At 36.1% G+C, this 16,498-nt stretch overlaps 1 protein-coding gene and 1 pseudogene across 1 annotated transcript in view; one reads left to right on the plus strand and one right to left on the minus strand.

Moving 5' to 3' along the window:
• Window positions 1-499: 499 nt before the first annotated feature.
• The window catches only part of LOC127544484 (collagen alpha-1(XXII) chain-like), a 176,701-nt gene continuing 160,702 nt past the window's right edge, over window positions 500-16,498 (minus strand). Inside the window, exons 35-39 of the mRNA XM_051971138.1 lie at window positions 14,377-14,556; window positions 10,670-10,736; window positions 3,096-3,278; window positions 1,972-2,049; window positions 500-846 (exon numbers count right to left, since the gene is read on the minus strand). Of these exons, the coding sequence (XP_051827098.1) occupies window positions 659-846; window positions 1,972-2,049; window positions 3,096-3,278; window positions 10,670-10,736; window positions 14,377-14,556 (696 nt within the window). The 3' untranslated portion in view covers window positions 500-658. The remainder of the gene's footprint in view (window positions 847-1,971; window positions 2,050-3,095; window positions 3,279-10,669; window positions 10,737-14,376; window positions 14,557-16,498) is intronic.
• On the plus strand, window positions 7,177-10,459 carry LOC127544485 (methyltransferase-like protein 22; annotated as a pseudogene).

Consider the following 16,498-nt stretch of genomic DNA (forward strand, 5'->3'; position numbering starts at 1 on the left):
ATGGGTTATAAGCTGTTAGTAGAGCAGGGATTTGAATCCATACCCTCTAACTGTGAGTTCGGTGCCCTTTCCATTACACCACATAGCCTCTCCAGGACACAGGCCCATCCAGGCTCATTTTGAAGTTTTCCAGTGATAGGAATCCATTACCTCCCAAGACAGCCCATTTCACTTGTGGTCAGCTCTAATTGTTAGGAAAGTTTTCTTTCAGTCTGCTTTTCTGCAGACTTTCTCTATTGCTCCTTATTCTGTCCTCTCTGGATGAGAAAACTGAAAGAACATTTTCTTAAAAATGGTAAGCAATCATCAGATTAATGATGCTGATCTGAATAAAACAAAGACACAAATTGAGGGGGGGGAATACCATGTGACATTAGAGATGAGAAAATAAAACCCTCCTATCTCATAGAAAGGATATAAAATAATCATCATAATAATTAATCATAAAATATTAATTATCACAATTATAATAATAATAATAATAATAATCTGACCGACCGGCAGTATCTGTTGGTTTTAATCATTCAGAAAGCCTCCCACAACAAATAAAAAGTGACATCATGGCCCAGGAGATCAGTGAACCCCTGGTTTCCTCTTCAGTTCAAAGTTCAAGTTTCAGAAAATCCTCTTCAAGTTTCCTTGGCTTCCTAGGTACCCTCTAGGGTCCTTTCACATTGCTAGGTCGGGCTGCAAGACTCGCAAAGTAAGCACACTGAGAGGGATCACATTGTCCACTGGGGCCAGGGGGCCCTGGAGGGCCAGGGAGGCCAGCTTGTCCTGTTTCTCCCTGAGGACCAGGGTTCCCGGGAATGCCATCTTTCCCGTAGCCAGGCTCCCCAGGCTGACCTAGTCCAGAGAAAAACAACAACAACAACAACAAAAATACATTGGTTAAGTCTTCTTCAAAGAAGAAAGTAAAAATAATTTCTATTCTTATGGCAGGATCTCATTTTTATTCAACCAATCAGAAAGATTGATGTTAATTAAACTGCAATATTCACAGAATGAGATTTTATTGGTAGATATATTATCAACTCTTTGCCAGACTCACCTGATTTTAAGCAACTTAAAGAGAAACTTCAATTAATTAGAACCCAGTAAGATTGAATCAGAGGCTACCTGAAATAGTTTAAGTATTCTATTTTCAGGGGAAAGAAGTAAACATTTTAAAAGATAGCTCAAAACAGGGATTTGCTCAAAATATATAGGCATATATACATACACATGAAATGCCTAACTACATTTGGCTTCATTCATTTTTTAAAAAATATCTAGTCCTGAGCATGGGATATTTATACTCAAAACAAACATATCATGTCCTCAAGTAGCAAATAGGGTAAATGATTCTTAATAATGATTTTACTCTTAGAACTGGAAAGAAAGTTCTTAGCAAATAGAGTTTTAGAACACACTGTCAGAATGGGATGGGAGAAGCCTTAAAACAGATAACAGCAGAATAAAGAATATATAATAATAGCAATAACAAGCCTTGGAACAGAGAACTTTAGAATACAGATCACAAAATGTTATAAGTAGAATGAATTTAGAATCTATAAAAGTTCAGAAGATGAAGAGGGAAAAAACACAGAATAAGGAATTCTGAAGTTGGAAGAGACATTTGACATCAACTAGACCAACTTTTAATTGACAAAGTAGGAAAAAGAGACTCAGGGTCAAATAGCAGAAGAATCCAATTTTTTTTTTTTTGTATTCCTAACTCAGTCCTTACTCCATTGTAACCAATTATTAAAGGGCTTCAAAATTGAAACATTTTAAGAGAAAAAAGGATAAGGAGTTTTGGCAATTTTTAAGTAGAAATTTGAATTCACCAGAATTGATCCTCATGATACTGTCCCATTTTGCTTATGCTATTGCAAAAGTACTGTGAGTATCTGAGATCTGACTACCTTTATTCTATTTCTTATGATAGCTGCTCATCTTCATCTATATAAGTCTGGACAGCAAACCTACCTGGTATTCCAGGAGGTCCTATTTCTCCTCGCTGGCCAACCCCAGGCACTCCTTGATCACCCTTTGCACCTCGTTCACCTAGGAAGAAAAGCACATAAAGTGGATAAATTGTTTATATGTTTTATTATTCCCACATTGAATTTAACTTTGTTGTAGCTATGATTCCATAGTGTATTAAAGTTCTTTGTATCAAACTGTGAATAAGAAATCCCTGCCAATAACTAAATTATATTCAAAAGCCAATAAGAGTAAAGTACTCAGTGACACAAATGAAAAGAACCAATTTAGAATTACAAAATGTTAAAGTTGGAAGAAATCTTAGAAATTGTAATATTGTTAGAGCTAGATGAGACCTTAAAATAAAATATTTAAGAACAAAGAGTACAGAATGTTAGAACTGGTAGGAACTTTAGAATATACAATGTTGGAGTGAAACCCATCATGTACAGAAATGGAAGAGACCTTAAAACATAGAATTATAGAAAATAGAATATGTAACATGAAATACTTAAAAGTTGAAAAAGATCACCTAATCCAGGGTATGTGAACTTTTAAAAATATTTTGATAATTGCATTTCAATATAATTGGTTTCATTTGCAATCCTACATTTCTGAGAAAGGGTCCATGGATTTCACTGGACTGATAAGGGATCCATAACAGAAAAAATGGTTTTACGATTCTTTTACAATTCTATCTCTGCTAGAAAGGCAAAAGTTAACAGTAACAAAATGAATGGAATGGCAACTCATATCTGTATAACACATTAAGAGCTCACAAAGTGTTTTCTTTATGACAATAGGAACACATTATTATCATTACCACTTTGCAGATGAGGCACTAGAATTTCAGAAAGGTTGAGTAACTCATCTAATGCTTTCATATTGTGAATTAGCATTGGAACTGGAATGTGTATACAAGTCTATGGAACACAATCTTCTTCTGTAAATTATGTAATATGCTGTGGTATAATCTAACTATTCATTTAGTGATGGCTGGGAAGTTATGAATAGTCTCTACTATTCCTGGGATATCTTTCTTATTCAAGTTCTCATCCTCCTGACAATTCCAAACTAAGTAAACAAGTCTCTTCTGGAATTCTCCTGGATATTCCAGTTTTACTCACCTTTGGGTCCCATAGGACCTGATGGTCCTTCTAAGCCCACTTGTCCAGGCCGCCCTGGCTCCCCCATAGGACCTACTCTTCCAGGAAGGCCATCTTTTCCAGGAGGTCCAGGGGGGCCTGGTCGGCCCTGAGTTGCTCTGACATGGGCTGGTGGCATCTGGGCCAAGAGGTATGCTAGTTTGGCTATGGATAAGAAAAAAGAGAGAGAGATTGGAGAGAGATACAGTAGGACTTTAGCTACATAAAAGTAGAAAAGATGCATTATTGAGATGCTCAGAATCTGATACTCCTCATCACTAACACTTATATGGTACTACAAATATATCTGGCAAGAGTAAACAGTAAAAGACATTCTGATAGCTATCCATGAACCAGTGGTACAGACCCTTTGGAGGTTTATGGCTTGATTTCAGGAAATCTGTGAACTTGAATAGAAAAAAAAGATTACACATTCATTTTCACCCACTTCTTACTGAAAATTAGCATTTCCTTCGATAATGAATTTAGGTGACAAAAAACTTGTAGTATTAAGCTTTGGCAGACTGTCAAAGAGTATTACGACATGTATAAAGTTAATAAACTCTGTTCTAGCATGTTGGTTAGAATTACATCATCCCAGAACCTCTATTAGGAAGGAAATTGGAGGTCATCTGGCCTGAATCACACTTAGATGGGAGTCCCTTCTACAAGATCTTTGGTAGGGAATTGTCTAACCAGAACCTGGAAGGAAGATCTCCACTGAGAGAAAATACTACCTTATGAGGCAATTCATTTCACTTTGGAATAGCTGTTACTGACAGGGAAGTAGTCCTACTCTGCTGCTCTGAAACTTCTATTATTTTTATTTCAGCCATTTAAAGCCAAGCAATTCTGCTTCTATTCAGATTTAATCTCTCTTTTGTGTGAAAGACTTTCAAATCCTTAAAATCCATGATCATGTTTGCTATCTCAGTTGAAACGTATAAAAAGTTCAAGAGAAATAGTTTCTGAGTAATTAATAATTTTATTATTTACTGTTAATGGATAATTAATAAAATGGCACTCTAGAATGGCAAAAACTCCTCATAGAATCTGTTCCATGCGTGGACTTGAAAGAATAAGTATTCTTGAGGGTGGAAATTAATTCTGAGTAGTTGACAAGTAATGAGAATGAATATTATAATAAGAAGTGGGATAATTCTAATGAAGGTCTAGGAAATTAACTCTGATCACTCAGTCTTGTACAAAGAGATTCATTTATATTAGAATACCTTCTGTTTTGGTCAATCTAGACAAAAGAGTAAATTCCCTTCTACACCGTATTGTCTGACTAAACACAATAGGCCACAATCCACCAATTCACTTTAATTAGAATTTCTTTACTTTTTGATTAGATCCAAACTTTCCCAGTTGGGTCTGAACAAGACTGAGGAGAATCTTAGAGAATGAGGAAATAGGAAGGGAAAAAATCCTGGATCTTCTCAATAGTAAATGGTTAATACAAGAGAAAAATAATCAGTTCTCTCACAGTCTTCTTTTCTCTAGGCTAAACATTTGGTTCTAGATACCTTTGATGAATCTTGTAAAGTCATTTTCTCCAGTGCCCTCATCATTGTGGCTGATTTCTTGTATATGCTTTGCTTCTCCATTTTGTTAATATCCTTTACAAAATATGGCACCAGCAACCAAATGCAAGACTCCAGGTATAGTCTGACCAAAGGACTCTATTTTGTTTTTCTGAACTCTAAGCCTCTTCCCAAATGGAATGGCCTGTCTATGGAGATTGGGGGTTCCTTTTAATTCGAAGTCTTCAAGTTGAGGTTAAATGATGACTTGGGCACGTTATTAACAGCAGATTCTTCTGTGTGTCACTTTGATTTGTTGGTTATGAAGCTTCCTTAAAATACTGAAATTCCATGATTCTGTGACTTTGCAGTTTCAGTGTTACTTTTTGTTCTTTCTGTTAACTCATATTGAGCTTGCCATGCACTAAAATCCAGTCCCCTTTTTTTCCCCCACATAGAATCTTGTCTAACATAAAACATGTCTTTCCTACATTGTATTTTTAAGTTAAACTTTTGAGTCATCTCTAATTAGGTTATTTATGGGGAAAACAAACAAACTGATGATAGTTGCAGAAAATAAAGAAGTGTACATAAATACGTTTATCATGACATTTCCTTTCTTCAAAGTTAATACCTCACATTTCATTAGTCTCTTAGAGTTTACAAAGTACTTTCCTAAAAAACATATATAATTAGCTCCATGCTATAGATGAGGATTGAAGATTATATAATTTATCCAGGATCACAAAAGTAGAAAGTTACATCGAATATTCAAAGTTGAATATCTAACATATTATATACCATCCTTTCTCAAAATAATTCGCTGATTCTACTAAATTCCTTTGCCTTGAATTCAAAGTTTTCCACTGTTTGTTTCCAACCTATCTTTTCTGATATTTATCTCACACAACTACCTCCTTCATATATTCCACTCTTCAACCAAACTGAATTGTTAGCTATAATTTATTCTGTCCTTTCTGGACTCATCATACCTTGGCAAGATGTTTTTCATTCCCAGAACTGTTCCTTTCATCCAGATCTCCACATAAAATTTCCTCCTACTGACTCTCTTTTCCTTCCTTCAAGAGCCAGCTTAAAAATAAAATAAAATAAAAAGACCCAGCTTAGGTACCATCTCCTCTGGAAGGCTAGCTTGATCCTTCCAAGTGAAAGTGACCTCTTGTAATTTCTCACATTACCCTGTTTGACCTACTCCCTTTGTAATACTTTTATTACAGATTTTTGTACATCTATACACTTCATTATACCTATTAGATTATATGCTCGTTTAGGACACGGAGCATGGCTTTTTTAAAAAAAATCTTTGCATACCTAGCAATTTGTACAAGGCCCTGCATATAGAAGCCTTTAAATGATTTTCACAATTATTCTGTGAGCTTGGTAGAAAAAGTATTATTGACTTTATGTTGAAGAAGGGAAGATGATTTCAGAGAACACAGGGACTTAACAGATTTTTGTTAGGAGTATCCAAGGTAGAAACTCTCTTCACTGATATAGACTGATTTTGCAATTTAGTCTCAGAGTGAAAGTAGGGTGAGAGTGGTAAGCTATTTACCCACCATCATATACCTAGTAATTCAGTAATTGCTTGAACCAAGACCTTCTTTCCTCCAAGGTTCTCTGGTCCTCTCTGGTTCATTCTTTGCTTATAGATAGTATTTAACTGTGTTTGTTGTTGGACTGAATTCAACAGAATTGATTTTTCTTCTGACCTGAGCGTTATCAAAGTCAGAATTTCAAATCATAGGGATAGTCTGGTCCCAGGCTGTAGTAAAAAGTCTTGATACTGTATGAACATTTTGCCAAGGGTTTACTGTTCCCAGTACCTACTACCCCAAGACAGCCTGTCCTTTTAGACTCCGAGGACATAATACACAATCCTTATTTTCAGGGTCCCAAACCTTACCACATCTACCTCAGATAAGCTTAGTTGCATTCATACTCCAAATTTACCACCCTTTCCTTCTATGTTAGTCCCTAAGTTGCTACACTTCATAAAATAATGGTGGTTTTATCTTTTTATTATAGATATGGAAACTACAACAGGGTCACATAGCTAGTAAATGAGGGAAAACTAGGTTTTACTGACTCTAAGGCCAATAATCCTGTATTAATAATTATAAGGCAACTTAGATGCCTCATAATTACAAGTATCATTGATATATTCTTAAAGATTTGCAAATTACTCTATATTATTTCATTTTGTCTTCACAAAAACACTGTGAGGTAGGTGATGTTATTAGCCCCATTCATCCTCATTTTACAGATGAGAAAACTGAGACTTACAGAAAACAAGAGACTTTCTCAGGACCACACAGCCAACAAGTATCTACACCAAGATTGGAATTTGGATCTTTCTGATTCCATGTTCAACACTCTATTGTCCTACTTAGTTGCTTTTTCCCAACATTATGGTGTCAGCAATTCTATAATCTAATCTGTTCTTTCTTTATATTATGGTGTCAGCAATCAAACAGCAAAGCAAGTCTTAAGAGGGAAAGTTTCTGGGACTAATCCAATATTTATGCATTTTAGACTCAGGAATTGTGGCAGTTAGAAGGGAACTCAGAGCTCATCAAACCCTTCATTTACTAAAAGGAGAACCGCTTTGTCTAAGTTCATACAGTCTTTAAGGTTAAAAACCTGGACTTAAATTCAGATCTTCTGCCTCAAGGTGAGCATCTTCCCATTATACCCCACTCCCTCATTCTACCCAGGCTGTTATCTAGGCCAATCTCCTTTTCAGTCCAAATGCAATGTTCTTTGTACCCCCTGTATTTGGACACTGAATAAATTCCCTCTTTTATCTACATCTGTACCTTGAAGGTATTTATAGACTTTTCCTCTTGTACTGCCAAAGGAAGAATTACAGACTATTACTTAAGAGTGTTTTTGGCCACAAAGAGAGGGCAGGAGCATGAGCTGCATGGCAGAATCCTTTGGACATAACTCTCTGTACTTTTCCAGGAGGCCACAGACAGAGAAAGTATCTGGAGGACCTTTTGCACATGGCCACATGATTCCAGCCACTCAAGTGTTCAAGTGTCCTTGAGTGTCACTGGTTCCAATAGAATTTCCTTCCGAGTGTTACCTCTAAAAGGAACCTCGGAAGTTAGAATGCAGGAATGTAAAGTATTATAGTTAAGAGCAACTTTAGAACATGGAATTCTAGAACTGAAAAGAATGCAGAATGTTACAAGATAAATCATAGAATGTCAGAGCCGGAAGAAATATTATGACACAGACATTAGAAATTGAAGGGACTTTAGAAAAATAGAATATTGGAACTAGAAGGGATCTCATTTTATAGATCAGGGTGCTAAGGCTTAGAGGGAGGAAATAATGTACCTGAGGCTAGTTAGTGGCAGAATTCAGTTATTCTAATACAGAGGCGACAACTCTATTACAATTATTTTTACAATTGTGGCTTGTCTGGCCTGTTGCTCCTGATTCCTTTTTCCTTGTTTGGAATTGGTAGGGACATACCATTATTGTTGTTTTTTCCCTACCTGACCTGAAAAAAATAAGTTTTAATGATTAGCTAATGTTCTTACACTAAGGAAACAGACAATATAACATCCAGGAGTAACCTTGTAGTTCTAGGTCCTCATTCATATCAATGTCTATTATCCTATTCTTGTATCTGGTTATGGTTTTTTGAAATGATCAAAACATATTTGTTCCTGATCAAAAATATAAACTGCTACCTCTTTTTGGCCCTTCTCTAATAACTTATAATAGGCTGCTGTTCAGTGGAACAAGGCTAACTCAAGGTGGCCACACGTGCCTTCCCAATGGGGAAGGAAACAACTTAGGCTTCCCTCAAGTGGTGAACTGGAACCAGGATCCAGTTGGACTCAGCCTCACTTCAGCAACCAGATGTGAATTAAGAACAACACTGCATGATGGTGGACCCAGAAGAGGAGGAAGCTATGGAAGAAATTACATTAAAAATGACCCCGTTATCTGATGTACATCTAAACACCTCAAACAAAAACATGGTGCAACTGAATGCTGTTGGCCAACTTACTTCTCTGTCAGAATTCAGACTTTTGTGGAACAAAGATTCTTGGAGAGAGATTAAAATCAAGAATAAAAACAAAAAGACATTCAAAGAGAAAATGCTGTCCATGATGAAAAGTATTCAGGAGTCCTATGGCAAGAATAGCAATGGTATAGATTTTCTGAATAAGAATAACATTCAAATGCATGATTGTATGAGAAAAGAAGCTCTATTAGATAATGATGGTGACTTGGTAGTGATAATAAGACCATGAGTTTTCTCTGACAAGAGAAAACAAAAGAGGCATCCAGAAATAAGATACATCATAAAATTCTAATCCAGGGAACAGAACATTTCAATGAATAAGAGCAAGGAAATTTCCATCACAGTGTGGTTAAAATAGAGGACACCATGTCTACCCCTCTGGATGATAATGGCAAATAGAGGTAGCAAGGGATTTTCCTTCTAGATAGCTACATTTTGTTCCATTACAGGACCTGTTCAAAAACTGCACTGTTTTTGAGATGGAACCAATACTGACGTGCCTAGCATCATCACAGCAATGGCTACTAAGATCGTTTGCTGTACAAATAAAGGTAAGATTCCCTGACTATGAGAAAATGCAATAGTGCCTTAAACAAGAGCCTGACTACAACAGAAGGAGGTACAATTAAGTTTGAAGAACAGAATTGGCTAAAAGATGACTTGTGCATTGATCCTCAAGTTCCTTTCAGTTGATGTGAAAAATAAATTTATGACTTTTAGACTCATGCTACTATCAAAATAGCATTTAATGTTTTATTTTTATGATGATGACCTCACAGATGCTTTATTTAAAACACTACAGAATTATTCATAATTTGAAAAATGGTTGTATAACCTACTTATCCATAGAGAAAAGATTAAACTTCACACTTAGACATTTGGACATTACATGTGAAAGTTACAATCATTTTCAATTTTCCCTAAATGACCTAGAGAAACTCAGAACTGGCAAAATGAAGTTTACTGAAGAGCCAATCAAAGCTTCTTTGTTCCAATTCATCGTTTATGAATGTGTAAAACAGTTGGAATTCTGGAAGGTTGTTACTTCCATGTAAGTTGATCTCTCAGGTGAACAAGGCCGAAAATATTCCCCTCTTGGTTTACTATAGTTCCTTCTAAACTGTATTGTCAATAAAACGAAAAAAAAAATACCAAAAGAAGAAAAAGAAATCTAACTTCCTTCAGTATTACTCCCAAGTTTCTAATTTTTCATTACTCATCTTCTCTATGTAGGGTTGGAAAGTTTTAAGAAGGAATAACGGATATTGGAACTCCAAGAGAACTTAAACTACCTTTATTTCTCTGCAGTATTTCATACTTTTGGCCATCTTCTTCTTCTCAATAATTTCTCCTGATTTTTTCATAACACTACTCTTGTTTCTCCCTCCCTATCTGGCCACTCTTGGACCATCATCTATATGCCATTTTATAATTGCAGATAAAGTACAATGTTCTGTCCTAGGCTATTTTCTTTTCTTCTTATATGCTCTTACTTTTTTCTCAGAGCCCTTTTCATATCTCATGGGTTAAATTGCCATCACTATGTATTGATTCCCAGGTCTATATTTCTCTCTCTGATGAGATCCAATGTTTCATTACCACTTTCTTATTACATACCTCCATCTGGATGTCTTATAGACATCTCAAACTCAAAATATCCAAAATTTACTTTACAGGATATGCATTATCTCTTCTCTCCCTTAGAATGCAAATTCTTTGAGGGCAGGGGATGTTGTATTGTCTTGTGTTCTAGTCTGGCACACAGTAGATGCATTATAAATATTTCTTGAATAAATTAATATAACATTCTATTTCATAGATAAAGAAACTGAAACCTAGAAAGATCTTTCTCAAGTGTATGGTAGAGTTAGCATTTAGACTGAAACTCTAGTCTACTGGTACTCCATCCATCATTTTGCTTACTTCCTAAAACAGGGTGATACTGGACTATGTGCACTTACTTTCAAGTTGCTTTCCTAACTCTTCTTGGATAAGCCTTCGAAGGGTGTCCAATGATGGTGAATCTCCCTAGAAAAGAAGGAATTTGGAATTATTACTGAAGAAAGATTAACAAATGAGAACCATATATTAGAAGTCTGCAGAAACCAATAAGTACTAAACATTGTATTCTAGCAGCATTCTTGTATCTATTACATCGTTCTATGACTGCTCCAACCCCACAATGTGTGTACTTTCATATTAAAAAAGGAGGGCACTTCGAGGCTCAAATACTAAGGTATCCCAACTAAATTTGCAGCCTTACCTGCTGAGACCTGGGGGATCTCAAAGGTTACCTAGTCCTACAGATAAATTTTACAGATAAAATTTACAGATAATTTTACAGATAAATAAGGAGGGTTGGAGGGTCTAAATGAGTTGCCTATAAAAGCAGAAAGAAGCAGAGGCAGGATACAGATAGAACTGCTGTTTACATTGTTTTTATGTGTTCTTCATTCTCAAGGAGGACCATGATATCAGGAAAGGGACACCATGATATGCAAGGGAACTGGGTTTAAGTGAGGGAGGGCTGGACAAGGTCCTCATCTTTCCCTCCAGAGACATCTGGGTCCAGTGGCCTGATATGGATCAGGAAGACTGGAGATGGTCCTAAATGAAATGGGAGAACTTGGCCTTTTTAATTTAAGGTCTTCAACAGATCTCAGTTTGAGTATGTATGAATGGAGTTTGAGTATGAAGAATGGATCTGGGAGGGGAAGACCTTCAGGGTCTCTGGGCAAAGAAGATTATAACTCTGCTGGGCAAGCAGCTGAGGTTCAGAAAAGCTTTGCTGAATTTCATTGAATGAAAACAGAATTCTAAGGGGGTGAGAGCAGGAGAGAACTTGAATAGAAGTTCCTTAAATATACTTTTTTTTTTTTTTTTTTTTAGGAACTGAGGTATAGAGTACTATGCTAGGAGCTAGAAGGGGACAATAATGATGATAACTAACATTTATAGAAGGTTTTAAGGACTTAACAAATACTATATTATTTGATCTTTGCAATGATTCTAAGAGGTAGATGCTGTGATTTCCTCCATTTTATAGATGAGGAAACTGAGGCAGACAGAGATTAAATGATTTGCCCATAGTCATACAACTAGTAAAAATCTGTGGCCAGAATTGAATGCAGGTTTTCCTGAGGCAGGATCCCTGTCCTTATGTAACTCTTAGTCTAGAAGATACAACTACATACTCCCTACTGCTATTACTATTGCTGCTACTACTACTGATCATTATAACCTACAAACTTACATGAATATAGCACTTCACCATTTTGCATCCTCATTTTGCATCCTCACTCTTTCATTTGAGTCTATTAACAAGTGACATAATCAGGGGAAGAATGTTCCCACATGACAGATAAACAAATTGAGGTTTAGTGAGGAGAAATGATAAGGTTCCACAATGAATAAATGGAAGAAGGAAGCATTGGAGCCTAGGATAGCACTGTCTTTTTGCCAAATAGTGCTGATATATAAAGAAAAATTAATTAGTCAGTCAACAAAGAACTATTAAATACTAAGACCCTTGGATGGATATGAAGGTAAGCTCTGGGGCTTCTCCTGGTCTCACTCTTGGGGTTTTAGTTATGTGCCAGTTACCTACTTACTTGATTTCAATCTTTCTCCTCAAAACAAACAAAAAAATAGGCCTGGGTTCAGGAAGATATTAAGCCAGCTTGTCTTTTTGTCTTTCTTTCCAATATTAGGTGCTTTCTCAACTGGATGACCCATTTTGCCCTGTCTGTGTTGTCTGTAACAAAATGATAAGCCTTGAAAGTGCAATTATTTGCAGGATGTTTCTCTGGGAGCTTATTTTCTTTTTGGAGGGGGGAAGAAAGAGTGTCACCACCATCTATAAAATAACCATGCTCTGCTCTCCTAGTCCGGTTCTCTGCACAGAATGTCCCTGCTAAGGACAGCTCCCTGTCTCTATAATCTGACTCCTGAGATTTTGTTTGTCAATCAAGAGGCCAGTTGTTTGCCTTCTCAGCATGTACACTGTGATCACTGATGGGATACAGGGCAAGATAAGGGACTGCTAAGCACTTATTAAAAGGGGGTTTGGAAAGGCAATGATTCTACTGCCTTCACCTCAGGAATATTCCTGGAGCCTGGCATTTCCATGCCCTAACGCTCCCATTGCTGCTGGGCCTCCCAGAACATTAAAGTTAGCAGGGGGAACCTTGGAGAGCCAACTTCATTTAATAAATAAGGAAAGTGAGATGCAAAGAACTAACGTAGGAAAACAAGCTTTTACCTTTGCCCAAAGTAAAATAGTTAACCAGAGGAGGAAAAGACCCAAACCTATCTTAGGACTAGTAGATTGTATTTGATAATAATAATGCTTCCATTTATATACACATATATATTTTTAAAGTTTGCAAAGCTGCTTACAAATGTTATCACATTTTGTTATTGTTCAATCATGTCTAACTAGACCATGGACTTTATGAGTTTTTTTTATGGCAAACATACTGAGGTGGTTTGCCATTTCATTTCCTTCTTTACTGTATTTCCATTATACAGATGGGGAACTAAGGTCCATAAAGGTAAAAATGACTTATCCAAGGTCACAAAGCTAGTAAAGGTCCGATTTTTTAGATTCCAGGTCCAGCAATCTATCAAAGAACAGGACAGAGTGACTATCCAGTTTAGATAACTGAGTGATTCCATGTGCTTCTGATGTAATGCAGAATCTAGTAGACTATGTGTGGTTTTTTTTTTTTAAAATCAAATATCATATAACATAGCTAAGAACTAGGACCTCTTACACTTGAGATGTTCAGAAAGTACTACTGAGTCACAGAAACAAAAGGCCAGATTAAATTGTTTGTGTAAAGCAGTTTGTAAACCTGAAGAATTAAACACTATCTTTATTATTATTATTATTATTAATTATTATCACTACTGCTACAATAAACCACTATTCTATTAGACATATAAAGTCTTTCACAATCTGGCTCCAGCCTACTTTGATCACCCAAACTCTACAGTCTTTCAAATTGCACTTCTTCCTGTCTTTACACATGGTGCTGCATTTCCTGCCTCCCTGCCCACAGTGCATTTCCCCCTCATCCCCACTTCTTAAAATCCTTACTTTCTTCCACAATTCAGCTCAAGTATTACCTCCCAGAAGATTTTTCTGATTCTTCCAACAGCTAGTGACTTATTACTTCCCTAAAATGACCTTATTTCCTTTACATTTATATAAGCACATACTATCTCCCCCACCAGATAATAAAATAGAAATTCACTGATTAGTCTTTCATTTACATGTGTGCAGAGTACCATATTACTGGGTACCAACTGGTTGACTGAGTAACACTATGTCTCTTTAAACAGTAATGATCATAGGTTTAACTGCAAGAGGTCATTTTAAGATCTCTTAAATGCCCCTCATTTGATATATCACAAAACAGAATTGAGGGTAAAAATTGATTTGACCAAAATCATTCAGGTATAAAGTAACAGAGCTGGGATTCACCATTCTCCTGATTCCAAATCTAGTGCTCTGTTCACTATACTACCTTTCTCTGCCACTAATAACAAAGGTAACTCTAAGAATGTAATAGCTTTTTTGAGCTTTAAGAAAGCTGTTAAAAATTAATAAAATTTGAGCCTGAGTAGTACCCTTCATCAAGGGCTGATTTCCTAGCACTCTTACCCTTGCTCCAGGAAATCCTGGCTGTCCTGGTGGTCCAGGAGGCCCAGCAGGTCCACTTTCTCCTGGAGGTCCATGAGGACCCATCAATCCTGTGTGGCCTTTGTGACCTGGTAGTCCTGGTTCTCCAGGCTGGCCTTTCTGTCCTTGGGCACCCTTTTCTCCTTTGACTCCAGGATCTCCCTAGACAAAGGAGATAGCACATAAATATAAAAATATATATACATAGTACACTCAGTCAGAACCATGATATGTTGATAGTGTCCAGAGTCTAGAAGGCCCCTCCCCACTCCAATTCCAAGACTCTTCATAGCTTGAGAGGCCACTGAAAATGCAATATTTACTTTAACATAGTCCATTAGTTAGAGCCAGTTGTGGCTAGCTCTTGAAATCAAATTGATTTTTTATTCTTAGTGATAAATACGACTGTAACTTTCACCAGAATATTGGAACTTAGAACACAGGATGGTGAAATAGAGAATATTAGAGAGAAAGAGAAGCCTAAAAGATGAAGCAAAGAATGTTACACCTAAAAGTGCCCTGAAACCATGGAACGTTAAAAATTGGAAATGTAAAAGATAGAACAGAAGTAGGATATAAAGCAGAGAATGTTAGACTTGGAAGATCCATTACAACATAGAATGTTGATATGGAGAATAATGAGCAGCTGGGTGGAGAGAGTGGATAGAATTAGGAAAGCTCAATCTCTGAATTCAAACTTGATCTTAGACCCTTACTAAACAAGTGTCATTTCCTCACGTTTCTTAAGGAAGAGATAGAAATAACAATATATACCTTTGTATTTCTCTCTCATATATATATATATATATATATAGATATATATATATATATAGATATAGATAGATAGATAGATATTTTACATCTTCTCTGATTTCTGTTTTACTACAACTTAGATAAATGGTCTTCTTTGCTATTCTCTATGTGTTCATTGTGGAACTGACATGGGGGGAGGAAGGGATGTTGCACATATAACTTAGTGGTCCTTCCTTTCCCCACAGATAACAAAATGATCAGAACTTAGATAGAATCCAGTCTTATCCAGTACAATGACAATACTTAAGGGAGCAGAAAGATATATTTCTAACCTGAAATACCCTCTCTCCCTGGGAAACACCAATCTCCTGATTTCCCTCCTGGCAGGGATGAAAGTCTCTTTTGGAAAATGTTGGGAGAAGAATTTGCTTAGAGATATCTATTTTGCCTCCTTGCAAGTCACATAGAACAAATGTCCTACAAACACATGAAATCTCACTATATAGCGTGGAGCCTATTCTTCTTTCCTTCAAGAATATTAATAAAAGCAACCACAGCAATAACTAGCATTTATAAAATTCTTTAAGTTTTACAAAGTACTTTTCATTTTATCTTCACATCTATCTTGGGATGTAAGTGTTATTGTTATCAAAATCCTTAAAATATAAATGTTAGAATTGAACATAGAATTTTGGAATATAGAGCATGTGAATATTGGAATATAGAATATGGGAAACAGAAAGGACCTTAGCACACAGAATGTTAAAGACAAAAAGAATCTTAGTCATACTGTGATTCAAACTATTCATTTGCCAAAAGAGAAAAATGTGCTTTAGAGGAAAATACGTCAAAGATTGTTACAACATCAAGTGAGAGATACTAGAACCTGAAATAATCTCATAATCCTTCCTTGCTGCCTGTCCCCACTTTACAAGCAATCTTTGACCCTTGATTTCAGGACCAATGAAACACAACCCTTAAAGCTATACAGGGACTTAACACTCCTCTTTTCTCCTTTCTTACAAATGTTGCCACTGTCTGATGTCTCCCCCATGATTTAACAAACTAGAGAGCTATATTCTTTATAGAATCCATGAACCAAGAATGTTCATGTTATTTAAAGCTGGAATAAATGTTTGGTATCAACTGGTTAAACTGCTCGTTTTATAGATAAGGAGACTGAAGTCAAAAAAGTGATTCAACCAAAATCATAAAAGTAGTGAATAGAATGGTCAATATTAAAATATATGTTTTCTGACTATGAATGCAATACTCAAGTCACTACAGCTTATTTTTTCATATTAATGAAATGTTTCCAATATTAAGTAATAATTTCTAATGGTTAGTGATC

Source organism: Antechinus flavipes, chromosome 1, assembly GCF_016432865.1.
Source record: "Antechinus flavipes isolate AdamAnt ecotype Samford, QLD, Australia chromosome 1, AdamAnt_v2, whole genome shotgun sequence".
Lineage (NCBI taxonomy): Eukaryota > Metazoa > Chordata > Mammalia > Dasyuromorphia > Dasyuridae > Antechinus > Antechinus flavipes.